Source organism: Rana temporaria, chromosome 1 (genome assembly GCF_905171775.1).
Source record: "Rana temporaria chromosome 1, aRanTem1.1, whole genome shotgun sequence".
Taxonomy (NCBI): Eukaryota; Metazoa; Chordata; class Amphibia; order Anura; family Ranidae; genus Rana; species Rana temporaria.
Genome location: NC_053489.1, coordinates 239,119,377 through 239,146,443, shown reverse-complemented (window position 1 = coordinate 239,146,443; position 27,067 = coordinate 239,119,377). Strand labels below are relative to the sequence as shown.

At 48.4% G+C, this 27,067-nt stretch overlaps 1 protein-coding gene across 2 annotated transcripts in view; it reads left to right on the top strand.

The window, feature by feature from the left end:
* Positions 1 to 951: 951 nt before the first annotated feature.
* The window catches only part of CFAP73 (cilia and flagella associated protein 73), a 38,265-nt gene continuing 12,149 nt past the window's right edge, over positions 952 to 27,067 (top strand). Inside the window, exons 1-4 of one of the 2 annotated variants that reach the window (XM_040351926.1) lie at positions 952 to 1,086; positions 16,061 to 16,166; positions 17,222 to 17,326; positions 26,521 to 26,721. In XM_040351926.1, the coding sequence (XP_040207860.1) occupies positions 16,065 to 16,166; positions 17,222 to 17,326; positions 26,521 to 26,721 (408 nt within the window). In that variant the 5' untranslated portion in view covers positions 952 to 1,086; positions 16,061 to 16,064. Of the gene's footprint in view, positions 1,087 to 3,374; positions 3,514 to 16,060; positions 16,167 to 17,221; positions 17,327 to 26,520; positions 26,722 to 27,067 lie in introns of those variants that run through there. The other variant, XM_040351925.1, reaches the window with a different exon arrangement.

Here is a 27,067-nt window from a genome sequence, read left to right as displayed (position 1 = left end):
GAAATCTTGCTGATTGATAAGGGATCAAATACTTATTTCACTCATTAAAATGTAAATCGATTAATAACTTTCTTGAAATGCGATTTTCTGGATATTTGTGTTGTTATTCTGTCTCTCACTGTTAAAATAAACCGACGATTAAAATTATAGACGGATCATTTCTTTGTCAGTGGGCAAATGTACAAAATCAGCAGGTGATCAAATACTTTTCCCCCTCACTGTATGTAGTAAAGTATGTGGTGGAGAAGGAACTTTATTGCAGAAGAGACATAATGGGGTTTATTTACTAAAATTGGGGAATGCTAAATCTGGTGCAGCTGTGCATGGTAGCAATCAGCTTCTAACTTTAACTTGTTCAATTAAAGCGGTAGTTCACCCCCCCCCCGACACATTTTACCATCGAGACAGGCATTGTAGCGCGAGCTACAGTATGCCTGTCCCGATTTTTTTAACCCCGTACTCACCTTGTAGTCGTCCATCGTAGATTCCGGCTCCCGCGGGGAATGGGCGTGCCTATGGAGAGGGAGGATGATTGACGGCCGGCCCTGGCACGTCACTCTCCCCGAAGACAGCCGGAGTAGGTCTCGGCTCTTCACGGCGCCTGCACACAGGCTATGCGCACGCGTCGTGAAGACCGAGCCTATTTCGGCTATTTCCGGAGAAGCGTGACGCACCAGAGCCGGCCGTCAATCATCCTCCGTCTCGATAGGCACGCCCATTCCCCGGAATCTTCGATGGACGACTACAAGGTGAGTACGGCGGTAAAAAATTCGTGACAGGCATACTGTAGCTCGCGCTACAATGCCTGATTTTAAGGTAAAATAAAAAAAATATTTTTTTTTCCCGTCGATAGGGTGAACCCCCGCTTTAAGCTTTGAGAATAAAATCTGGAAGCTGATTGGTTTCAATGCAGAGCTGCACCAAAGGTTGCACTCTTCAGAATTTCTCAGGACATTCCTGGGATTTTAGACCTTTGTCCCGGGCCTTTTGGTTTCCCGGAAAATCACAGTTTTCCAGTTTTTTTCAATGCGGTAGGCACTGGTAAAATGTCTCCACCGGCCGCCGTTTTATTGAAGACCAGATATCGTGAGTAAGAAAGAAGAGACGGAACCCAGGCTCTGCCTCTTGGTTCTTCCCTTTGGCTCCACGAGCTGGTCTCCTGTAATGGTGGAGGCCAAATCACCAGCGGCTGAAGAGACTCGGAGCTGGGGACACACCTGATGTATAGGGAGACTCCGCTTGCTGGGGACACACCTAATGTATAGGGGGACTCTTCTGTGGGCACCCCTGAAGTAAGGAGGGATTCTGTAGGGAATGCCTGATGTAAGGAGGGACTCTGCTGGGGGCACCTGATGGCATCTGGTGGCAGGTGACGGTGAGGACAGAGTGGGAGCAGCCAGGTGGAGGGGAGGACAGAGTGGGAGCAGCCAGGTGGAGGGGAGGACAGAGTGGGAGCAGCCAGGTGGAGGGGAGGACAGAGTGGGAGCAGCCAGGTGGAGGGGAGGACAGAGTGGGAGCAGCCAGGTGGAGGGGAGGACAGAGTGGATACAGCTAGGTGGAAAGGAGGACATGGTGGATGCAGCCAGGTGGAGGGGAGGACATGGTGGATGCAGCCAGGTGGAGGGGAGAACAGGGTGGATGCATCCAGGTGGAGGGGAGGACAGGGTGGATGCATCCAGGTGGAGGGGAGGACAGGGTGGATGCAGCCAGGTGGGATGACAGGGCGGGAGCAGGCAGGTGGAGGAGAGGACAGGGTGCATGCAGCCAGGTGGAGGGGAGGAAAGGGTGGATGCAGCCAGGTGGAGGGGAGGACAAGGTGGATTGAGTCAGGTGGAGGGGAGGACAGAGTGGGAGCAGCCAGGTGGAGGGGAGGACAGAGTGGGAGCAGCCAGGTGGAGGGGAGGACAGGGTGGATGCAGCCAGGTGGAAGGGAGGACATGGTGGATGCAGCCAGGTGGAGGGGAGGACATGGTGGATGCAGCCAGGTGGAGGGGAGAACAGGGTGGATGCAGCCAGGTGGAGGGGAGGACAGGGTGGATGCAGCCAGGTGGAGGGGAGGACAGGGTGGATGCAGCCAGGTGGAGAGGAGGCCATGGTGGGAGCAGCCAGGTGGGAGGACAGGGCGGGAGCAGGCAGGTGGAGGAGAGGACAGGGTGCATGCAGCCAGGTGGAGGGGAGGAAAGGGTGGATGCAGCCAGGTGGAGGGGAGGACAAGGTGGATTGAGTCAGGTGGAGGGGAGGAAAGGGTGGATGCAGCCAGGTGGAGGGGAGGAAAGGTTGGGAGCAGCCAGGTGGAGGGGAAGACAGGGTGAGAGCAGCCAGTGATAAGGTCCTGTACCTCTATGGAAGCCTGCACCCCCCCCCCTACCTGGAAGTTCTTAACTTGGAGGATAATAATCGAATCACTGGCTCCCTCCACTTGACAGCCTCATGGTCCCTCTTCTCCTTTCTTCCCCCTCCCGCTCAACATGTTGAGGGCTGTAGTCCTCTCAGGGAATCATCCTGGGCCTGCTGGTATCTGGGACTACATGTCCCATAATCCTCTATCTGCAAGTTCCACAGCCATTGGCCCTGAATGTAGACAATAGGCGTGGCGTTGACAGGTAAATGATCGGCTCGAGGAGGGGTGGAAATCCCCCATAGCTGTGGCTCTACCTGTGTCCCTTCACAGAGTCTGTTAGGCTGGCCATACATTGTACAATTTTCTTCTACAACTTTCCTTTAGATTTATCAAAACCATATAATATAAGGCCAAACCTAAACATTACATAGTTGAAAGAAAATTGAACAAGAAAATTGTATATTGTATGGTTGCCCTGTCCTGTGGCAATAACGGCTGATCAGATCTACAGTGACCGCACTTGTAGGTGCACAATGGATTTGCCTGTAGTAAATAAACCCCATAGTATATGTATGTAGTATAGTTTATTGTAGAAGAGACATATTATGTATGTAGTATATTATTAGGCACATAAGAAACGTTGTCTCTTCTACATTACAAATCCTGCCTGTTCACGTTATTTTAGCACCCAAGTTCCAAACAACCAGATATACTGGAGTGTCCTGACCATGACAATGTTTCCTTTTCTTTGAAATGACTTCAGGAATATGACTTGTTAACATTGTTCCTGTAGAAGAGACTCCCCTGTTAGCAGATGAGAGCAATGTAAAGCAAATGTGTTCCTCGTCTGTGCTTTGGGGAGGTGAGGTGTGAGCTTGCACTTCCTTCTACGGAATAATTATGAGCAGGCGGGGTGGGTACCGATATATGACAGCGAACCCCACCACAGTCCATACATCAGTGTATCAGCAAACACGTGAGAGGATGCCCGGAGTAAAGATGTCTGCCGATCATATCAGTCTCCGCCTCTGACCTATAAGGAGGCGGGACAGGTCGTTACCAGGGTAACGATAACACGCTCGGCACTTGAGCTGTCCTTAATATTGAGCTTTAGCCATGGAGTTCGATTTGCGGGAATATTTTCGGGCGGCCTTCGAAGACAAGCTGCTAGTGTGAGCACACCATTCCTGTGTCTGTCCTCCTGTGTCTACACATCTTCATGTATCTGCCTGCCTCTATCCGGGCTTCTTTCTCTATCTGCACCCATGCAGCCTTTCTCCATCAGCCCCCCCTACAGTGTCTTGGCTTCTCTCTCTAATCTGCACCCCCATGATGTCCGAGCTTCTTCATCTATCTGCCCCCCCCCCCCCCATGGTGCCCGGGCTTCTTTCTCTCCCCCTCCCCCCCTTGGTGCCTGGGCTTCTTTCTCTATCTGCCCCTCCCCCAATGGTGCCTGGGCTTCTTTCTTTATCTGCCCACCCCCCCATGGTGCCTGGGCTTCTTTCTCTATCTGTCCCCACCCCTGGTGCCTGGGCTTCTTTCTCTATCTGCCCCCCCCCCCCAATGGTGCCTGGGCTTCTTTCTCTATCTGCCCCCCCCCCATGGTGCCTGGGCTTCTTTCGTTATCTGCCCAACCCCCCATGGTGCCTGGGCTTCTTTCGTTATCTGCCCCTCCCCCAATGGTGCCTGGGCTTCTTTCTCTATCTGCCCCCCCCCCCCATGGTGCCTGGGCTTCTTTCTCTATCTGCCCCCCCCCCATGGTGCCTGGGCTTCTTTCGTTATCTGCCCAACCCCCCATGGTGCCTGGGCTTCTTTCGTTATCTGCCCCTCCCCCAATGGTGCCTGGGCTTCTTTCTCTATCTGCCCCCCCCCCCATGGTGCCTGGGCTTCTTTCTCTATCTGCCCCTCCCCCAATGGTGCCTGGGCTTCTTTCTTTATCTGCCCACCCCCCATGGGTCCTGGGCTTCTTTCTCTATCTGCCCCCACCCCTGGTGCCTGGGCTTCTTTCTCTATCTGCCCCCCCCCCCAATGGTGCCTGGGCTTCTTTCTCTATCTGCCCCCCCCCATGGTGCCTGGGCTTCTTTCGTTATCTGCCCAACCCCCCATGGTGCCTGGGCTTCTTTCTCTATCTGCCCCTCCCCCAATGGTGCCTGGGCTTCTTTCTTTATCTGCCCACCCCCCCATGGTGCCTGGGCTTCTTTCTCTATCTGCCCCCCCCCATGGTGCCTGGGCTTCTTTCTCTCTCTGCCCCCCCCCCCCTGGTGCCTGGGCTTCTTTCTCTATCTGCCCCCCCCCCATGGTGCCTGGGCTTCTTTCGTTATCTGCCCAACCCCCCATGGTGCCTGGGCTTCTTTCGTTATCTGCCCCTCCCCCAATGGTGCCTGGGCTTCTTTCTCTATCTGCCCCCCCCCCCCATGGTGCCTGGGCTTCTTTCGTTATCTGCCCAACCCCCCATGGTGCCTGGGCTTCTTTCTCTATCTGCCCCTCCCCCAATGGTGCCTGGGCTTCTTTCTTATCTGCCCACCCCCCCATGGTGCCTGGGCTTCTTTCTCTATCTGCCCCCCCCCATGGTGCCTGGGCTTCTTTCTCTATCTGCCCCTCCCCCAATGGTGCCTGGGCTTCTTTCTTTATCTGCCCACCCCCCATGGGTCCTGGGCTTCTTTCTCTATCTGCCCCCCCCCCTGGTGCCTGGGCTTCTTTCTCTATCTGCCCCCCCCCCAATGGTGCCTGGGCTTCTTTCTCTATCTGCCCCCCCCCCCATGGTGCCTGGGCTTCTTCATCTATCTGCCCCCCCCCATGGTGCCTGGGCTTCTTTCTCTATCTGCCCCCCCCCCCCATGGTGCCTGGGCTTCTTTCTCTATCTGCCCCTCCCCCAATGGTGCCTGGGCTTCTTTCTTTATCTGCCCACCCCCCCTGGGTCCTGGGCTTCTTTCTCTATCTGCCCCCCCCCCTGGTGCCTGGGCTTCTTTCTCTATCTGCCCCCCCCCAATGGTGCCTGGGCTTCTTTCTCTATCTGCCCCCCCCCCCATGGTGCCTGGGCTTCTTTCGTTATCTGCCCAACCCCCCCCCCCCCATGGTGCCTGGGCTTCTTTCGTTATCTGCCCAACCCCCCATGGTGCCTGGGCTTCTTTCTCTATCTGCCCCTCCCCCAATGGTGCCTGGGCTTCTTTCTTTATCTGCCCACCCCCCCATGGTGCCTGGGCTTCTTTCTCTATCTGCCCCCCCCCATGGTGCCTGGGCTTCTTTCTCTATCTGCCCCTCCCCCAATGGTGCCTGGGCTTCTTTCTTTATCTGCCCACCCCCCATGGGTCCTGGGCTTCTTTCTCTATCTGCCCCCCCCCCTGGTGCCTGGGCTTCTTTCTCTATCTGCCCCCCCCCCAATGGTGCCTGGGCTTCTTTCTCTATCTGCCCCCCCCCCATGGTGCCTGGGCTTCTTCATCTATCTGCCCCCCCCCCATGGTGCCTGGGCTTCTTTCTCTATCTGCCCCCCCCCCCATGGTGCCTGGGCTTCTTTCTCTATCTGCCCCTCCCCCAATGGTGCCTGGGCTTCTTTCTTTATCTGCCCACCCCCCATGGGTCCTGGGCTTCTTTCTCTATCTGCCCCCCCCCCTGGTGCCTGGGCTTCTTTCTCTATCTGCCCCCCCCCAATGGTGCCTGGGCTTCTTTCTCTATCTGCCCCCCCCCATGGTGCCTGGGCTTCTTTCGTTATCTGCCCAACCCCCCCCCCCCCATGGTGCCTGGGCTTCTTTCGTTATCTGCCCAACCCCCCATGGTGCCTGGGCTTCTTTCTCTATCTGCCCCTCCCCCAATGGTGCCTGGGCTTCTTTCTTTATCTGCCCACCCCCCCATGGTGCCTGGGCTTCTTTCTCTATCTGCCCCCCCCCCCCCATGGTGCCTGGGCTTCTTTCTCTATCTGCCCCTCCCCCAATGGTGCCTGGGCTTCTTTCTTTATCTGCCCACCCCCCATGGGTCCTGGGCTTCTTTCTCTATCTGCCCCCACCCCTGGTGCCTGGGCTTCTTTCTCTATCTGCCCCCCCCCCCATGGTGCCTGGGCTTCTTTCTCTATCTGCCCCTCCCCCAATGGTGCCTGGGCTTCTTTCTTTATCTGCCCACCCCCCATGGGTCCTGGGCTTCTTTCTCTATCTGCCCCCACCCCTGGTGCCTGGGCTTCTTTCTCTATCTGCCCCCCCCCAATGGTGCCTGGGCTTCTTTCTTTATCCGCCCCCCCCCATGGTGCCTGGGCTTCTTTCGTTATCTGCCCAACCCCCCCCCCCATGGTGCCTGGGCTTCTTTCGTTATCTGCCCAACCCCCCATGGTGCCTGGGCTTCTTTCTCTATCTGCCCCCCCCCCCATGGTGCCTGGGCTTCTTTCTTTATCTGCCCACCCCCCCATGGTGCCTGGGCTTCTTTCTCTATCTGCCCCCCCCCCCATGGTGCCTGGGCTTCTTTCTCTATCTGCCCCTCCCCCAATGGTGCCTGGGCTTCTTTCTTTATCTGCCCACCCCCCATGGGTCCTGGGCTTCTTTCTCTATCTGCCCCCCCCCCTGGTGCCTGGGCTTCTTTCTCTATCTGCCCCCCCCCCCAATGGTGCCTGGGCTTCTTTCTCTATCTGCCCCCCCCCATGGTGCCTGGGCTTCTTCATCTATCTGCCCCCCCCCCATGGTGCCTGGGCTTCTTTCTCTATCTGCCCCCCCCCCCATGGTGCCTGGGCTTCTTTCTCTATCTGCCCCTCCCCCAATGGTGCCTGGGCTTCTTTCTTTATCTGCCCACCCCCCATGGGTCCTGGGCTTCTTTCTCTATCTGCCCCCCCCCCTGGTGCCTGGGCTTCTTTCTCTATCTGCCCCCCCCCCAATGGTGCCTGGGCTTCTTTCTCTATCTGCCCCCCCCCATGGTGCCTGGGCTTCTTTCGTTATCTGCCCAACCCACCCCCCCCATGGTGCCTGGGCTTCTTTCGTTATCTGCCCAACCCCCCATGGTGCCTGGGCTTCTTTCTCTATCTGCCCCTCCCCCAATGGTGCCTGGGCTTCTTTCTTTATCTGCCCACCCCCCCATGGTGCCTGGGCTTCTTTCTCTATCTGCCCCCCCCCCCCATGGTGCCTGGGCTTCTTTCTCTATCTGCCCCTCCCCCAATGGTGCCTGGGCTTCTTTCTTTATCTGCCCACCCCCCATGGGTCCTGGGCTTCTTTCTCTATCTGCCCCCCCCCCTGGTGCCTGGGCTTCTTTCTCTATCTGCCCCCCCCCCAATGGTGCCTGGGCTTCTTTCTCTATCTGCCCCCCCCCCATGGTGCCTGGGCTTCTTTCGTTATCTGCCCAACCCCCCCCCCCCCCCATGGTGCCTGGGCTTCTTTCGTTATCTGCCCAACCCCCCATGGTGCCTGGGCTTCTTTCTCTATCTGCCCCTCCCCCAATGGTGCCTGGGCTTCTTTCTTTATCTGCCCCCCCCCCCATGGTGCCTGGGCTTCTTTCTCTATCTGCCCCCCCCCATGGTGCCTGGGCTTCTTTCTCTATCTGCCCCCCCCCCATGGTGCCTGGGCTTCTTTCTCTATCTGCCCCTCCCCAATGGTGCCTGGGCTTCTTTCTTTATCTGCCCACCCCCCATGGGTCCTGGGCTTCTTTCTCTATCTGCCCCCACCCCTGGTGCCTGGGCTTCTTTCTCTATCTGCCCCCCCCCCCCAATGGTGCCTGGGCTTCTTTCTCTATCTGCCCCCCCCCATGGTGCCTGGGCTTCTTTCGTTATCTGCCCAACCCCCCCCCCCCCCATGGTGCCTGGGCTTCTTTCGTTATCTGCCCAACCCCCCATGGTGCCTGGGCTTCTTTCTCTATCTGCCCCTCCCCCAATGGTGCCTGGGCTTCTTTCTTTATCTGCCCACCCCCCCATGGTGCCTGGGCTTCTTTCTCTATCTGCCCCCCCCCCATGGTGCCTGGGCTTCTTTCTCTATCTGCCCCTCCCCCAATGGTGCCTGGGCTTCTTTCTTTATCTGCCCACCCCCCATGGGTCCTGGGCTTCTTTCTCTATCTGCCCCCACCCCTGGTGCCTGGGCTTCTTTCTCTATCTGCCCCCCCCAATGGTGCCTGGGCTTCTTTCTCTATCTGCCCCCCCCCATGGTGCCTGGGCTTCTTTCGTTATCTGCCCAACCCCCCCCCCCATGGTGCCTGGGCTTCTTTCGTTATCTGCCCAACCCCCCATGGTGCCTGGGCTTCTTTCTCTATCTGCCCCTCCCCCAATGGTGCCTGGGCTTCTTTCTTTATCTGCCCACCCCCCCATGGTGCCTGGGCTTCTTTCTCTATCTGCCCCCACCCCTGGTGCCTGGGCTTCTTTCTCTATCTGCCCCCCCCCAATGGTGCCTGGGCTTCTTTCTCTATCTGCCCCCCCCCAATGGTGCCTGGGCTTCTTTCTTTATCTGCCCACCCCCCCTTGGGCCTGGGCTTCTTTCTTTATCTGCCCACCCCCCCTTGGGCCTGGGCTTCTTTCTCTATCTGCACCCATGGAGCCTTTCTCCATCAGCCCCCCCTACAGTGTCTTGGCTTCTCTCTCTATCGGATAATCTGCACCCCCATGATGTCCGAGCTACTTCATCTATCTGCCCCCCCCCATGGTGCCTGGGCTTCTTTCTCTATCTGCCCCCCCCCCCATGGTGCCTGGGCTTCTTTTTCTATCTGACCCCCCCATGGTGCCTGGGCTTCTTTTTCTATCTGCTACCCCCCCCCCCCCCCCGAATGGTGCCTGGGCTTCTTTCTCTATCTGCCCCCCCCCCCCCATGATGCCTGGGCTTCTTTTTTCTATCTGCTCCCCCCCCCATGGTGCATGGGCTTCTTTTTCTATCTGCTCCCCCCCCCCCATGGTGCCTGGGCTTCTTTCTCTACCTCCCCCCCCCCCAATGGTGCCTGGGCTTCTTTCTTTATCTGCCCACCCCCCCTTGGGCCTGGGCTTCTTTCTCTATCTGCACCCATGGAGCCTTTCTCCATCAGCCCCCCCTACAGTGTCTTGGCTTCTCTCTCTATCGGATAATCTGCACCCCCATGATGTCCGAGCTTCTTCATCTATCTGCCCCCCCCCCCCATGGTGCCTGGGCTTCTTTTTCTATCTGCCCCCCCCCATGGTGCCTGGGCTTCTTTTTCTATCTGCCCCCCCCCATGGTGCCTGGGCTTCTTTTTCTATCTGCTCCCCCCCCCCCCCCCCCGAATGGTGCCTGGGCTTCTTTCTCTATCTACTCCCCCCCCCCCCATGATGCCTGGGCTTCTTTTTTCTATCTGCTCCCCCCCCCCCCCCATGGTGCATGGGCTTCTTTTTCTATCTGCTCCCCCCCCCATGGTGCCTGGGCTTCTTTTTCTACCTGCCCCCCCCCCCCTCCCATGGTGCCTGGGCTTCTTTTTCTATCTGCCCCCCCCCCCCCCCATGGTGCCTGGGCTTCTTTTTCTATCTGCTACCCCCCCCCCCAATGGTGCCTGGGCTTCTTTATCTGCCCCCCTTGGTGTCCGGACTTCTTAATCTATCTGCCTGCCTGTGTCCAGACTTTCTTTGTGTACAGATGAGTGACCTTTCATAGCGCACAACACCTGTACACAATTTTCTCTATATTTTACCTGCTGCAGTGAAGGCTGTAACCATCACAGATCCAGTACCGTCTCTGCTGTAATGAATATTATAGCTTTCAGCTAAATGACTAGGATCTCTCTTAGTTCATGTGAAGCACCAGAGACAGCAAAAACAATGTATCTTATTGTTTACTGAGTAATTGAAGTGTATACAGTGGGGATCGAACATTTGGGCACCCCAGGTAAAAATTTGTATTAACCACTTAAAGCGGTAGTTCACCCCCCCCGACACGATTTTACCATCGAGACAGGCATTGTAGCGCGAGCTACAGTATGCCTGTCCCGATTTTTTTAACCCCGGACTCACCTTGTAATCGGAGATCGTATTTTTCGGCTCCCGCGGGGAATGGGCGTGCCTATGGAGAGGGAGGATGATTGACGGCCGGCCCTGGCACGTCACTCTCCCCGAAGACAGCCGGAGTAGGTCTCGGCTCTTCACGGCGCCTGCGCACAGGCTATGCGCACGCGTCGTGAAGACCAAGCCTATTTCGGCTATTTCCGGAGAAGCGTGACGCGCCAGAGCCGGCCGTCAATCATCCTCCGTCTCCATAGGCACGCCCATTCCCCGGTATCTTCGATCTACGCGTACAAGGTGAGTACGGGGGTAAAAAATTCGGGACAGGCATACTGTAGCTCGCGCTACAATGCCTGATTTTATGGTAAAAGAAAAAAAAAATAGGGTCGTCGATAGGGTGAACCCACGCTTTAAGGACCGCCTCCTGCACATATACGTCGGCAGAATGGCACGGCTGGGCACAAGCACGTACCTGTACGTCCTCTTTAAGTGCCCGCTCCGTGACCGCGGGACCCGATCGCCGCCGTAGTCCCACGATCGGTCCCCGGAGCGGAAGAACGGGGAGAGCTGTGTGCAGTGGCGGCTGGTGCTCAAAATTTTTGGGGGGGCGCAAAGGAAAAAAAAAATTGCAGTCTCACTGTGCCCAAACGCAGCCACTGTTACATGCCATCAAATGCAGCCACTGTGCCATCAATTCGCACCACTGTGCCATGCCATTAAACGCAGTCACTGTGCCATGCCATCAAATGCAGTCACTGTGCCATCAATTCGCACCACTGTGCCATGCCATTAAACACAGTCACTGTGCCATGCCATCAAATGCAGTCACTGTGCCATCAATTCGCACCACTGTGCCATCAATTCGCACCACTGTGCCATGCCATTAAACGCAGTCACTGTGCCATCCATTGTCACCACTGTGCCATGCCATTAAACGCAGCCACTGTGCCATCCATTGTCACCACTGTGCCATCCATTGTCACCACTGTGCCATCCATTGTCACCACTGTGCCATCCATTGTCACCACTGTGCCATGCCATTAAACGCAGCCACTGTGCCATACATTGTCACCACTGTGCCATGCCATTAAACGCAGTCACTGTGCCATCCATTGTCACCACTGTGCCATGCCATTAAACGCAGCCACTGTGCCATACATTGTCACCACTGTGCCATACATTGTCACCACTGTGCCATGCCATTAAACGCAGCCCCTGTGCCATACATTGTCACCACTGTGCCATGCCATTAAACGCAGCCCCTGTGCCATACATTGTCACCACTGTGCCATGCCATTAAACGCAGCCACTGTGCCATCCATTGTCACCACTGTGCCATCCATTGTCACCACTGTGCCATAACATTAAACGCAGCCACTGTGCCCTTTAATGGTCGCCGCTGTGCCAATTGTCCCCACTGTGCCCTGTAAATTGCGTTCTTCCCCCCCCCCCCCCCGCCCGGCACTTACCTTTACTGGAGTCAGGCATCCACGTCCCACGATGTCTTCTCCCGCCCTCGATGACTGACAGGCGTCTCAGCCAATCAGGTTACAGGTAGCCAGAACCGGCCAACGTGATTGGCTGAGACGCCTGTCATCTTATTCAAGGGGCGTACAGTCTGTGCGCTCCGAGAATAAGCTTCCGGGACCCGAGGGCTGTATTGGGAAAGCCTATCAGAGCCGTTGGCTTTGATAGACATTTCCCTACAGCCAACCAGCTGGCGTTATTCAGATGGCCGGACATTGAGCGCCGACCATCTGAATAGCAGCGGCGAAAATAACATAGATTCGTGCAATGCATGAATCTATGTTATTTCACTCAGTGGCGGTGAGAGCCAGAGGGGGCGGCGCTCCAGCGCCCTCTATGGACGAACCGCCACTGGCTGTGTGTAAACACAGCTTCCTTGTTCTTCACTGTGGCGCTGTCATTGATCGTCTGTTCCCTGATATAGGGAAAGGCGATCAATGACGTCAAACCTCCAGCCCCGCCCCCTACAGTTAGAAACACATATGAGGTCACACTCAACCCCTTCAGCGCCCCCTAGTGGTTAACTCCCAAACTGCAATTGTCATTTTCACAGTAAACAATGCATTTTTTTAGCATTTTTTGCTGTGAAAATGACAATGGTGCCAAAAATGTGTCAAAATTGTCCGATGTGTCCACCATAATGTCGCAGTCACGAAAAAAAATCACTGATCGCCGCCATTAGTAGTAAAAAAAATAATAATAAAAATGCAATACAACTATCCCCTATTTTGTAAACGCTAAAAATTTTGCGCAAACCAATCGATAAACGCTTATTGCAATTTTTTTTTTTTTACCAAAAATAGGTAGAAGAATACGTATCAGCCTAAACTGAGGAAAAAAATAGTTTTTTTATATATTTTTGGGGGATATTTATTATAGCAAAAAGTTAAAAATATTGCATTTTTTTCAAAATTGTCGCTCTATTTTGGTTTATAGCGCAAAAAATAAAAACCGCAGAGGTGATTAAATACCACCAAAAGAAAGCTCTATTTGTGGGGAAAAAAGGACGCCAATTTTGTTTGGGAGCTACGTTCTGTGCCCTTTCTTCTCCAAACGTACCTTTGCTCATTCCGGCCAAAAAGATCTATTTTAACCTCATCGGTCAACAGAACTTGTTTCCAAAATGCATCAGGCTTGTCTATATGTTCATTTGCAAAGTTCAAACGCTGATTTTTGTGGTGAGGACGTAGAAGAGGTTTTCTTCTGGTGACTCTTCCATGAAGACCATATTTGTACAAGTATCTCTTTATAGTGGAATAGTGTACCACAACTCCAGTGTCTGCCAGATCTTTCTGGAGGGATCGTGCAGTCAAATGTGGGTTTTGAATTGCTTTTCTCACAATCCTGCGAGCTGTTCTGTCTGATATTTTTCTTGGTCTTCCAGATCTTGCTTTAACTTCCACTGTTCCTGATGACTGCCATTTCTTAATTACATTTCGAACAGAGGATATTGACATCTGAAAACGCTTTGCTATCTTCTTATAGCCTTCTCCAGCTTTGTGAGCGTCAACTATTTTCAGTTTCAGTTTTCTAGACAACAGCTTAGAAGAACCCATGTTGCTGATTGTTGGGGCAAGGTCAGAGGAGTCTGGTCATTTAAAACCTTTGAGATTGACATCACCTGGTCTTCCCAGATGATGATTGAGAACAATCCATGACACTGGCAGGTCTCAGCTTTGCATGCTATAAATTCTGCAGGGTGCCCAAACTTTTGCAGACGCCATTTTTTTGTTTTCTGTAATTTTGAAAGTGTAAATGATGGAAATAAAATCTAACTTTTTTTGACATATTATAAAAATGTCTAATCTGTAATTTGATGCCTTTTGGAGATTTTTCCATCTTTCCTTGCACATTAATACAAATTTTTACCTGGGGTGCCCAAACTTTCGATCCCCACTGTATATATTTGTACATGTTGATCATATCCCCCCTTATTCTCCTCTTCTCAAGAGTGAATAAATTCAGTTCCTCTAATCTTTCCTCATAGCTGAGCTCCTCCAGGCCTCTTATCAGTTTGGTTGCCCTTCTCTGCACTTTCTCCAGTTCCCCAATATCCTTTTTGAGAACTGGAGCCCAAAACTGCATATTCCAGATGAGGTCTTACTAATGATTTGTACAGGGGCAAAATGATATCTCTCTCCCTGGAGTCTATACCTCTCCTAATACAAGAAAGAACTTTGCTCGCTTTGGAAACGGCAGCTTGGCATTGCATGCCATTATTGAGCTTATGATCTACCAAAACCCCAAGATCCTTCTCCACTATGGATCTCCCCAGTTGTACTCCCCCTAGCATATTCTTAGCCCCCAAGTGCATAACTTTACTTTTATCAACATTAAACCTCATCTGCCACATAGTCGCCCAATTAGACAGAGTATTGAGGTTGGTTTGTAAATTGGAGACATCCTGTAAGGACGTTATTCCACTGCATAGCTTGGTGTCATCTGCAAAGACAGAAATGTTACTTTTGATCTCAGACCCAATATCATTTATAAAGATATTAAAAAGTAAGGGTCCCAGCACTGAACCTTGTGGTACACCACTGATAACCTTAGACCATTCAGAGTAAGAATCATTAACCACTACTCTCTGAATGCTGTCTTTTAGGCAGTTTTCTATCCATATGTAGACTTTACCTTACACATGAGACATGTGTGCTGAACTGTATCGAACGCTTTTAGACAGTGTTCTAAAAGTGAACTTTTCTGGTAAAGCAATCTTGGGTATTCATACATGTTGACTTATCATATATGTGTATTGCTAAAGTCAACCCGTTACAAACCTGGATATTTCATACAAGATATAGGAATAAAAATATATCAGCAGAGGGTATTTTTTCGTAAACATTACATGTCAAAATAATAAGTAGATTTCGTTTTTTTTACAAATAGAGATTTAAACAGGGCTGGGACAAGTGCTTTCTGCACCCGAGGAGAAAGGGTCAAAGTGTGCCCCCACAATAAGCTGTAAACTACCTCAGCAGCATAAATTACAGTTACTGCTCTTTTTGCCCCCCTTACCGTAATGTGGCACCCAAGGCAGTCACCTTTTCTGCCCAAACTCCTCATCCTCTTACACACGATCAGTTTTTCCGACCGGAAAACCGCGGGGGTTTTTTTCAGCAGGAAATTGGCTCAAACTTGTGTTGCATACACACGGTCACACAAATCTGAAATTCCAAACATCAAGAACGCGGGGACGTACAACACGTTCAATAGGCAGTTCGGCTCTTCTGCTTGATTCTGAGCATGCATGTTTTTTTCCCGCGTCGTAATTGCATACAGATGACCGCGATTTCCGATACGAATTTTCCCGTCACGAAAAAGTATATCCTGCTCTCAATCTTTTCTTGGCAGGAATTCTCACAGAAAAAGTGTGATGGAGCATACACATGGTCGGAATTCTGATCGTGTGTACGAGGCATTAGTCCTTCCCTGGGTTTAGAGGTATTGACCAAAATTGGTCCTTTATTCCAATGAACATTCTCTCCTTGGTGGAGAGGCTTGTGAGGTGGATGGAATCAGCTGACATCTCAAGGAAATTTCAAGATTTGCATGGAACAGTTGCCTGCATTTCTGAATCTACTGATCATTTTGACCTATGCTTTTCACTGAATGTATCCTTTGCTTATGCTGCTTTTTATCAATTGCCTAAGTTTGTGATAGGCTCAGTATTCATACACTTGCAGGAATATGGATGTAATCTCTTAGAATCCCCTTTTCCTTGCATTAGGCCCCATACACACGAGAGGATTTATCCGCAGATACGGTCCAGCGGACCGTATCCGCGGATAAATCCTCTCGAGGATTTCAGAAGATTTCTATGCGATGGCGTGTACACACCATCGCATTGAAATCCGCGCTGAAATCCTCTGCCGATGACGTGTCGCGCCGTCGCCGCTATTATGACGCGGCGACGGGCGCGACGCTGTCATATAAGGAATTCCACGCATGCGTCAAATCATTACGACGCGTGCGGGGAATCCCTTTGGACGGATGGATCCGGTAAGTCTGTACAGACGAGCGGATCCATCCGTTGGAATGGATTCCAGCAGATGGATTTGTTGAGCATGTCAGCAAATATCCATCTGCTGGAAATCCATCCCAGGGGAGATTTATCCGCGGATAAATATCCGACGGAGTGTACACACCATAGAATCTATCCGCAGAAACCCATTTGATGGGATTTATCTGCGGATAGATTCTATGGTGTGTATGGGGCCTAAGACTCATGTTTATCTGTTTAGAAATGTACCAGATAAAATGTTCACTAAACTGAAGATTTTCTCTACTGTTTATAACAGGCGAATGCCAGATCGAGAAGATGATTTCCTAACTCCAGCTACTCGTCTTCTAGAAAAGAAAAGAGAGATGATTGAAGTTGAGCAAGCTTTAAATACAGAGAAAGAGGTGAAGCCAATATGTTTTAATGTTTGTTTCTTATACCACTATATTGTATTATTTCTCTAAGTTTATCTTGTGTTATAGCTTTTATTTTGGAAGCACCACTCACTGTTGTGTGAATGTAATGTTGGCCATACAAGTAGTATTTTTTTCCTACAGCCAGTGAGCTGATTGAAAAAAAAAGCTAACTGATTCCTCCATCCACAAAAACAAGGTGAATAGAGAAATCTCCCTGCCGGGACACTGTAGTCTGACAGATGTACCTGCTGCTTTCAGAATACACTGATCAGCAGCTGCTGATTGAGAAAAAAATTCCAACACGTCCCTTCAAGCGGTTGACTTCCTTCGAGAAGAAATTTGGTCAAGCCCTGCTGAACCGGACAGATTTTGATCAGTGCATGGCCAGCTAAAACCACAGTCATGCCACGTACACACGGACGTTTTTTGTGATGAAATAAAACAACGTTTTTAAAAACGTCATTTAAAATTATCGTGTGTGGGCTTCACATCGTTTTTTGTCTTCTAAAAAACGACCAAAAAAAATTCGAACATGCTTCAATTTTTCATGTCGTTTTTCAAAATGTCTTTTTTTGTGTCATAAAAAATGATCGTGTGTGTGGGCTAAAACGACGTTTTAAACCCGCGCATGCTCAGAAGCAAGTTATAAGACGGGAGCTTGAATGGAACGTGTTGTACGTAACCGCGCTTTGCTAGAGCATTTTCAGAAAACGATGGTGTGGGCAACGTCGTTTTTTATGATGAAGTTAGAAAACTTCGTTTTTTTTCATGATGAAAAACATCGTTTTATTTCATCACAAAAACGACCGTGTGTACGCGGCATCAGATTTGAGTTTCAAATCATTAAAACTAGGTTTTAGGTCACAGGCGTCTATCTCAGGTACATCTATAGGTCTTGGCAAAAGAAGAATGTATGTTGGAGGGCCACAGGGGCAGTCAATAATTTGTCAATTCTGTGCACGGCCAGTGTAATATTTTAATTGTACATACTACCATAAAATAACATTATACTTCTACTAATTTAATCCTTCTTTTTTTTACAGGAATTCCAAATGAAAACAGAGAGCCTTCAGCAGCGTCGTGCAGAGTTGGAACACAAGGAAGAAAAACTTAAGGATTCATTGTTTAAATTTGATAAGTTTCTCAAGGTAGAGTCAAGCTTCTTTGTCAATACATCTGTCAATATTACTCAGCAACAACCATTTAGAGATGGATATCATGATGATGGTGTTTTATTTGCAGTATGTTAAATATTTGCTATCTACAAAATACAAAAGAGAAAATATCTATTTGAACAAGGATCCCACATGAATGTAAGAGCCTAGTGTTTGCATGATTCATCTCTGGCCATCTCTGTTAATTAATTGTGGTACAGAATGGAGCAGCAGAATGCTGTGCACTAGAACTGTAATGCTAGGCTTCGGTATATGTTGTCTTTCCAAAAATCTGAACATGACTTTACAGTAAATTGAAGTGTTCTTCCCTAGTTTATATGCAGCAGTAAACTTTCTCCCTAACTATCGCCATGGTGTACGTGTTCCTGCGTACGTTGCCCATGGCAGAACCAGAGTGTCTCTCACTAACTTACTTAACACTATGACTGGCCAGTGCTCATGTCATGAAGCAGTTAGAACATTCTATTTGAACAAGGATCCCACATGAATGTAAGAGCCTAGTGTTTGCATGCTTCATCTGTTGGCCATCCTTGATTTATGCACACTCAGATCTTTATTCTGACTCGTGTGTGCCACTTATCTTTGTGGCCACACAGACCCTTATACAGTGCATCTGGAAAGTATTGACAGCACCTCACTTTTCATCAAAGTCCTACAAACAATACCCCATAATGACAAGGTGAAAGTTTTAATTTTTAAATCTGCAAATTTATAAAAAAAAGTATTCTCAGCTTTTGCCATGACACTCAAAATTGAGCTCAGGTGCATCCTGTTTTCACTGATCATCCTTGAGCTGTTTCTACAACTTAATTGGAGTGGTATCAGTTGATTTGGACATGATTTGAAAGGCACACACCTGTTTATATAAGGTTCCACAGTTAACAGTTGATGTCAGAGCACAAACCAAGCCACGAAGTCCAAGTAATTGTCTGTAGACCTCCGAAACAAGATTGTATTGAGTCACAGATCTGGGGAAGGGTACAAAAAAATGTCTGCAGCATTGAAGGTCCCAATGAGCACAGTGGCCTCCATCATTCGTAAATGGAAGAAGTTTGAAACCACCAGGACTCTTCCTAGAGTGATCAAGAAGGGCCTTAGTCAGGGAGGTGACCAATAACCCGATGGTCACTATGACAGAGCTCCTGCGTTTCTCTGTGGAGAGAGGAGAAACTTCCAGAATCCACCAATCAGGCCTGAATGGTTGAGTGGCCAGACAGAAGCCACTGCTCAGTAAAAAACACATGACAGCCTGCCTGGAGTTTGCCAAAAGGCACTTAAAGGACTCTCAGACCATGAGAAACAAAATTTGCTGGTCTGATGAAACAAAGATTGAACTCTTTTGCCTCAATGGCAAGCGTCATGTCTGGAGGAAAACAGGCACCGCTCATCACCTGGCCAATACCATCCCTACAGTGAAGCATGGTGGTGGCAGTATTATGCTTTGGGGATGTTTTTCAGCAGCAGGAACTGGGAGACTGGTCAGGATCAGTGGAAATATGAATGCAGCAATGTACATCTTGTAGCATCATACTTAACCACTTAAAGGGGTTGTAAAGGTAAAACATTTTTTCCCTAAATAGCTTCCTTTACCTTGATGCAGTCTTCCTTCACTTACCTCATCCTTCGATTTTGCTTTTAAATGTCCTTATTTCTTCTGAGAAATCCTCACTTCCTGTTCTTCTGTCTGTAACTACACACAGTAATGCGACACTTTCTCCCTGGTGTGGAGAAAGCCTCTTGAGGGGGGAGGGGGCGAGCAGGAGGGTCAGGACGCTATCTACCTTGCAGATAGAGAAAGGAGCTGTGTGTTTGTGGGCGTCCTGACACTATTGCTCACCCCTCCTCCCCCTCAAGAGGCTTTCTCCACACCAGGGAGAAAGTGTCACATTACTGTGTGTAGTTACAGACAGAAGAACAGAAAGTGAGGATTTCTCAGAAGAAATTAGAACATTTAAAAGCAAAATGGAAGGATGAGATAAGTGAGGGAGGACTGCACTAAGGTAAAGGAAGCTATTTAGTTCAATATTTTTAACTTTTTGCTATAATAAATATCCCCAAAAAAGATATAAAACATTTTTTCCCCTCAGTTTAGGTAAAAAAAAACTGTAGGGAGGCGTGGCTGGATGTGTGACGTCACTGATCATCGTTCCCTATATCAGGGAACAGACGATCAGTGACAATGCTACACAGAAGAACGGAGAAGGTGTGTTTACACTCACCTCTCCCCGTTCTTCCGCTCCTGTGACCGATCGCGGGACACCGGCAGCGATCGGGTCCCGGGTCATGCAGGCGCAGTCACGGAGCTTCGGACGGGATCGCGAGAGCGCGCTGGGTGCACACGCGCGCGACCTCGCGGCTGGGCTCTTAAAGGCGACGTACCTGTACGTGTCTGTGCCCTTCTGCCGACGTATATCGGCGTTAGGCGGTCCTTAAGTGGTTAAAAAGACTGTAATTGGTTCCAAAGGTGCTTCAACACAGTATTAAGCAAAGGCTGTGAATACTTAAGTACATGTGATTTTATTTTTATGTTTTTTTTTTTTTTAATTTGCAAAGATTTCACATAAACTTCTTTCACGTTGTCATTATGGGATATTGTTTGTAGAATTTTGAGGAAAATAATTAATTTTATCCATTTTGGAAAAAGGCTGTAACATAACAAAATGTGGAAAAAGTGAAGCGCTGTGAATACTTTCCGGATTCACTGTATATTTCTCAATTAGTGAAATATAATTTCCAGACTGATTCATCCTTACATGGTAAATAATTGTGGTACAAAACAGAGCAGCGGAATGCGGTACATTAGAAATGTACTGGTAGGCCTGGGTCTACAGTGCATTGAAAAGGCATTTATACCCCTTGACATTTTCCACATTTTGTCATGTTACAACCAAAAATGTAAATGTTTTTCTTTTTTTTTTTTAATACGTTTTTCTTTTATTCTTTCATATGTCTACATTTACAACAATCAATAATATCACGTTTCTTCATTAAATCATTTTTCCATTTCATAAATACAGCCACACAACAAAAGAAAAGAAAATCATTATACATTACATTCCAAAAAACGTAAAACGTAAATGTGTTTTATTGGGATTTTATGTAATAGACCAACACAAAGTGGCTCATAATTGTGAAGTGGAAGGAAAATGATAAATGGTTTTCAACATTCTTTTACAAATAAATATGTGAAAAGTGTGGCGTGCATTTGTATTCAGCCCCCCTGAGTCAATACTTTGTAGAACCACCTTTCTCTGCAATTACAGCTGCACGTCTTTTTGGGTATGTCTCTATCAGCTTTGAAGCTTTGTCTCTATCAGCTAGAGAGTGACATTTTTGCACATTCTTCTTTTCAAAATTGCTCAAACTCTGTTAGATTGGATGGAGAGCGTCTGTGAACAGCAATTTTTAAGTCTTGCCACAGATTCTCAATTAGATCTGGAGTTTGACTGGGCCATTCTAACACATGAATATGCTTTAATCTAAACCAGGGGTGTCAAACTGGCGGCCCTCCAGCTGTTCCGAAACTACAAGTCCCATCATGCCTCTGCCTGTGAGAGTCATGCTTGTAACTGTTAGCCTCGCAATGCCTCATGGGATTTGTAGTCTTGCAACAGCTGGAGGGCCGCCAGTTTGACACCCCTGATCTAAACCATTTCATTGTAGCTCTGGCTGTATGTTTGGGGTCGTTGTCCTGCTGGAAGGTGAACCTCCACCCCCAGTTTCAAGTCTTTTGCAGACTCTAAAAGGTTTTCTTCTAAGGTTGCCCTGTATTTGGCTCCATCCATCCTCCCATCATTTCTGACCAGCTTTCCTTTCTCTGCTAAAGAAAAGCATCCCCACAATATGATGCTGCCACCACCATGTTTCATGGTGGGGTGGTGTGTTCACATGTCTTCTCGCAAACGGGACTTGTTATGGATTTCTTCTTGCCACTCTTCCATAAAGGCCAGATTTGTGGAGTGCACAACTAATGTTGTTCTGTGGACAGACTCTCCCGCCTAAGCTGTGGATTTGTGTAGCTCCTCCAGAGTTACCACGGGCCTCTTGGCTGCTTCTCTGATGAATGCTCTCCTTGCCTGGCCTGTCAGTTTTTATTTGTATTTTTCAAATATAAGTTTTATTAAATATGCACAAGGGGAGAAATCCCATCCCTACAATAAAAGTAAGGACGTTATTATACATGAAATACATTGTGTTTGGGATCATTAAGCATGTTACATCAATATCATCCATGTATGTATTAAAAAATCACGTATATAATTTTGCATATGAAGATGTCAAACGATAGGGTCATCCCCGGCTCATTTTCCTTAAAGATAGCGGTGCCAGAAAAAAGAAAAGGAGGAGGGAAGAAAGGGAAGGAAGGGGGCAACCAATATAGGGCTGGAGCGATGGGAGATATTGCCGTTCTTGGGCACTATGTTCCCAGGAGGGTTGTCCCTTCATCTGAGTAAATAAAGATGTTCAAAAGACTCCAGGTCCTTGTGTATTTCTTCTGATTGTGTTGCGCAGTGAGGATCAAGTCTTCCATTTTATCTCTTACACTTTTCTCAGCCAGCACCCAGTGGTCAGTGGGCACTGCTGTTTCCAGTAAAGGGGTATGCAAGCCTTTGCGGCATTTAATAGATGTTGTAGTAGTGATTTTTTTGTAGGTTTTGGCTGAGATTGTTGATAGGTGCAATAGGAAGAAAGACGCGTCTGCTGGGATTTCGTATTCTGTAAACGTTTGCGTTATACGGCGTACATCTTCCCAAAAGTTCTCTAGTTTTGGGCAGGACCAAAAAATTTGTAATAGGGAGCCCTTATCTTCCCCACATCGCCAGCAGCAGTCCGAGGCAGTCGGAAAGTCTGGTGGGTGTGAGATACCATCTGGAAAAGATTTTAAAATGTGTTTCCTGGATTTTGGTGCACATGGAGGATTTGATGGCAAAGGTGATGATGTGTTGTTTTTTTCTTTTCTGTAAATGTACGACCGAGATCAGTCTCCCATCTTTCCAGACATGGTTGTTTAGAGGGCGAATTTAGTAAAGAGTACATTTTAGAGAGGGTCTGGGACAATGGCCCAGATTCTGGGCAGTGGTTCTCAAAAGCAGTGGCGGTTCGTCCATAGAGGGCGCTGGAGCGCCGCCCCCTCTGGCTCTCACCGCCACTGAGTTTAATAACATAGATTCATGCGCTGCACGAATCTATGTTATTATCGCCGCTGCCGCTGTTCTATTCAGATGGTCGGCGCTCATTTCCGGCCATCTGAATAACGGCAGCTGGTTGGCTGTACGGAAGTGCCTATCAGAGCCAACGGCTCTGATAGGCTTTTCCGCGTACAGCCCTCGGGTCACGGAAGCTTATACAAGGAACGCACTAGGGATGCGCTCCTTGTATAAGACTGACAGGCGTCTCAGCCAATCAGGTTGGCCGTATCTGGCTACCAGTAACCTGATTGGCTGAGACGCCTGTCAGTCATCGAGGGCGGTAGAAGACATCGAGGGACGTGGATGGCTGACTCCAGTAAAGGTAAGTGCCGGGCTGGGGGGGGAAAGGGGCACTTTACAGGGCACAGTCAGTGACATCAATGGGCACAGTGGGGACAATGGGCACAGTGGGGACAGTGGGGACAATGGGCACAGCAGTGACAATTAAAGGGCACAGCGGTGACAATTAAAGGGCACAGCAGTGACAATTAAAGGGCACAGTGGTGACAATTAAAGGGCACAGTGGTGACAATTGATGGCACAGTGGCTGTGTTTGATGGCCTGGCACAGTGGCTGCGTTTGATGGCATGGCACAGTGGTGACAATTGATGGCACAGTGGGTGCGTTTGATGGCATGGCAAAGTGGTGCGAATTGATGGCACAGTGGCTGCGTTTGATGGCATGGCACAGTGGTGACAATTGATGGCACAGTGGCTGCGTTTGATGGCATGGCACAGTGGCTGCGTTTGATGGCGTGGCACAGTGGTGACAATTAATGGCACAGTGACTGCGTTTAATGGCATGGCACAGTGGTGACAATTGATGGCACAGTGGCTGCATTTGATGGCATGGCACAGTGGTGACAATTGATGGCACAGTGGCTGCATTTGATGGCATGGCACAGTGGTGACAATTAATGGCACAGTGACTGTGTTTAATGGCATGGCACAGTGGTGACAATTGATGGCACAGTGGCTGCATTTGATGGGCACAGTGAGGCTGCAATTTTTTTTTTTCGTTTGCGCCCCCCCCCAAAAAATTTGAGCACCAGCCGCCACTGCTCAAAAGTCATCTGTGTATGAGAAAAGGCATTCGGGCCAGGTATTGAGTGCAGGAAATGGTGTAATTGGGCAGCCTTCCAGAAGGGAAGGCGAAAGGTGCCCGACCTGTTGGTTAATTCCACAAGTGATATCCAGCGACCCGATGTCACAAATTTGGAGGCCTGATCCCATCCTAGCTCTCTCAAGCTTGCATATTCAGTGTGTTGCAGGCCTAACGAGAAGTTAGGGTGTCCTAGGATCGGGTATAGGGGGGAGGTCTCCGTCAAAAGCATTTGTATGGCTATATGAGTGCCTAGTCTCAGTGTAGTTCCTATCAAGGGGTGAGATTTCGGTCTCTGGGGTAACGAGTTGTAGCACCATAACGCACTTTTTAGAGGGATTATAGTCTGGGATTGTTCTATCTGCTTCCATAATTTGTGTGGTACGTTCTGTCTCCAGTCTAATACCCTGCCCAGATGTGTGGCCTGATAGTATCTTCGAATGTCTTGTACCGCTAGGCTGGCTTGTCAGTTTAAGTGGAAGGCTATGTCTTGGTAGGTTTGCAGTTGTGCCATACTCTTTCCATTTTCAGATGATGGACTGAACAGTGCTGCGTTAGATGTTCAAAGTTTTTTTTTTTTATAACCTAACCCTGCTTTAAATGTCTCCACAACTTTATCCCTGACCTGTCTGGTGTGTTCCTTGGCTTTCATTATGCTGTTTATTCACTAAGGTTCTCGAACAAACCTCTAAGGGCCTCACAGGACAGCTGTATTTATACTGAGATTAAATGACACACAGGTGGACTCTATTTACTTATTAGGTGACTTCTGAAGGCAATTGGTTCCACTATATTTTATTTAGGGGTATCGGGGCTAAATACAAATGCACGCCACACTTTTCAGATATTTATTTGTACCTCATTTTTAAAAAACATTTATCATTTTCCTTCCACTTCACAATTATGTGCCACTTTGTGTTGGTCTATCACATAAAATATATTTAAGTTTTTGGTTGTAACGTGACAAAATTTCAATGGGTATGAATACTTTTTCAAGCCAGTGTGTGGTCTTTGCAAAAATCTGAACATGACTCTATAGTAAAATAAAGTGTTCTGCCCTGGTTTATAAACAGCGTTAGACTTTTTCCTACACCTCTGTCGCTCTCAATTACTGAGCTTTATGACTGGCCAGTGATCATGTCATAAAGCAGTAAGAAAAACACTCATTGTACTTCAGCACTTTTAAGCCGTCTAGGTTTTTTACTGACAGCGAATACCACATGTAGGGTCATTCTGCTAACCAGTGAGATACTTGATTACGTTTTTGGGGTTTTATGTATTTATGAACGGTTAAGTGTATTTATCTTTGGTATTTTTTATTATTGTTGGATTTAAAGGGACAGTGCACTTTTTTCTTTTTTGTCATATCTGATGCCCAGATAGGTGGAAGGGTGCAACAGTTCTAATTTAACCTAATTTATTTATTTATACATTTTAAGTTCACATAGTGCAGGGAGATGCAACATTGGTATTTAAGTTTTAGGGTGTATTTTGTATACCTGAACCTCTAAGAAAAATCAAAATTTAGAACATTCATTTAAATAATTGATTAATGCATTTTGATTTATGTTGTTGTTAATGGGGCGCACGGAGTAATTTTTGCTGTCCAGATAAACCTCCAAATATAATGTCCCATTATTTATTTATTTATTTTTTTAACATGCATATTAAACTTGAATGTGTTACCAACAATTTATGCTTATCACTTGGTTTAAAAATAAGCAAATACATTCCATGTCACTATGTGTAGAAGCAGATCTGGAGAGGCTTCACATTGCACAAAAAAAAAAAAAATTACGTATGTGTATATACACCAAATTATCAAAAGGCAGTGTAGCGCAACCAAAATCTACCATATACTATACCATAAACTATACGCATTAAGTCCAAATCGGGGACTTCTTCAGTAGGAGACTCCTCCTGAAGAAGTCCCTGCTTTGGACATAACGAGTATAGCAGGACAGAGCCTTAGGGGCGATGTCTTCCCGCAGGCTTCTTTCTATTGAGCCAAATTCCAGCATATATGTTTGCCACGTGCATTTAAGCTAACACTGATTCACTCTAAGTGCAATATTTATCTTTTATATATTAAAACTCTTAAATGGAGAGCATTAGATCTTGTGTGCTTCCCTTTCCTTCCCATATACATTTTGGTGTTGCTGGGTGAGGACCTCTGTATCCCATTTTGCGCAAAAATGAGGGAGGATTTGCCAAGCATTTGTCAGAACCAGCATCTCTGAGGGGAACACAGCTTGCTTTGATCTTTCTGGTAATGCAGGGGTCATGGCTTTGAGGTGAGCAGCCAACTTATATGGTGCCATTTAGGAGATATTTATCTTGCAGTGCGCTGTGAAAAAATGGCCTTCTATGACGTGTCTTCACTAGCAAGTGCTGTGACTGACGGCTCCCGTGTGCACGCACGCATGTACGGGAGTGACAGCACGCGACTCGCCCAGTCACAGAGCCAAAGTCCACGGCCCCAGGAGGAAGAGGGGCGAAGATGGATGCTGCCACCAGCGGATACAGTGTGGGCTTTGATTGTAGGTAAGTGGCACATAATGGGCTAGTTTGGGATGCATACTAGCCCATTATGCTTTTACTTTGCAGGGGAAAATAGAAGTAAAACCCACCAGGGTTTACTTCTTCAAGTAATGAGAAATCACAATTTTAAAACCGTCAGTAATGAAATGAAGGACCAGAATATTTTCATCAAGTTATCGGTGTTGTAAGGATCAATTACTGTACCTAAAAAATGCTAGAGAGAGTTATTGGATCTTGAGTGATGTGTGCCACTTACATTGTTCATGAAAAGACTTGTTATATTACTATTAATAGCACAGATCACCTTTTTATACCTTGCGCTTTGATTTTCTGCAGGAAAATGACTCAAAGCGTAAACGCGCACTGCGAAAAGCAGGTGAGGAGCGACAGCTGGCAACTCAGAAAGAAAGGGAAGCCATACGCTCACAGGCTGAAAACAAGCAGCTGTTGGCATGTAAGGAGAGACTGCTATATAGACAAGAGAAGACCAGTATATACCAAAACTACCTGCAGAGAGTACTGGAGAGGACTGATGAGGTACGGAGGTTATATTTGCATCCTGATGTTCTGTTTATGGTAAACCAACTGCCTAAGCAGAGACATGCAATATCTTTTTTTCATTTGTCTATTTATATTTCTTATAAAACTCTGTTACACCTGGCCGTATAGTGACAGATCTGGCCTTTCTCTACATGCATGTAATAACAGGACATCCTTCTCTGTCCCCTAATGTGTGGATAAAAAAAGGCTCATGGTTACAGTGTTGCTGGTTCTGCAGCATACAAATTTATGAAATGTCACTTATCAGTTGGATATTTCTGGTAAGCATTGTGATGTTGTAACTCCAAAAGCAGCCATTGTGTACCCTGGATAAACAACATTA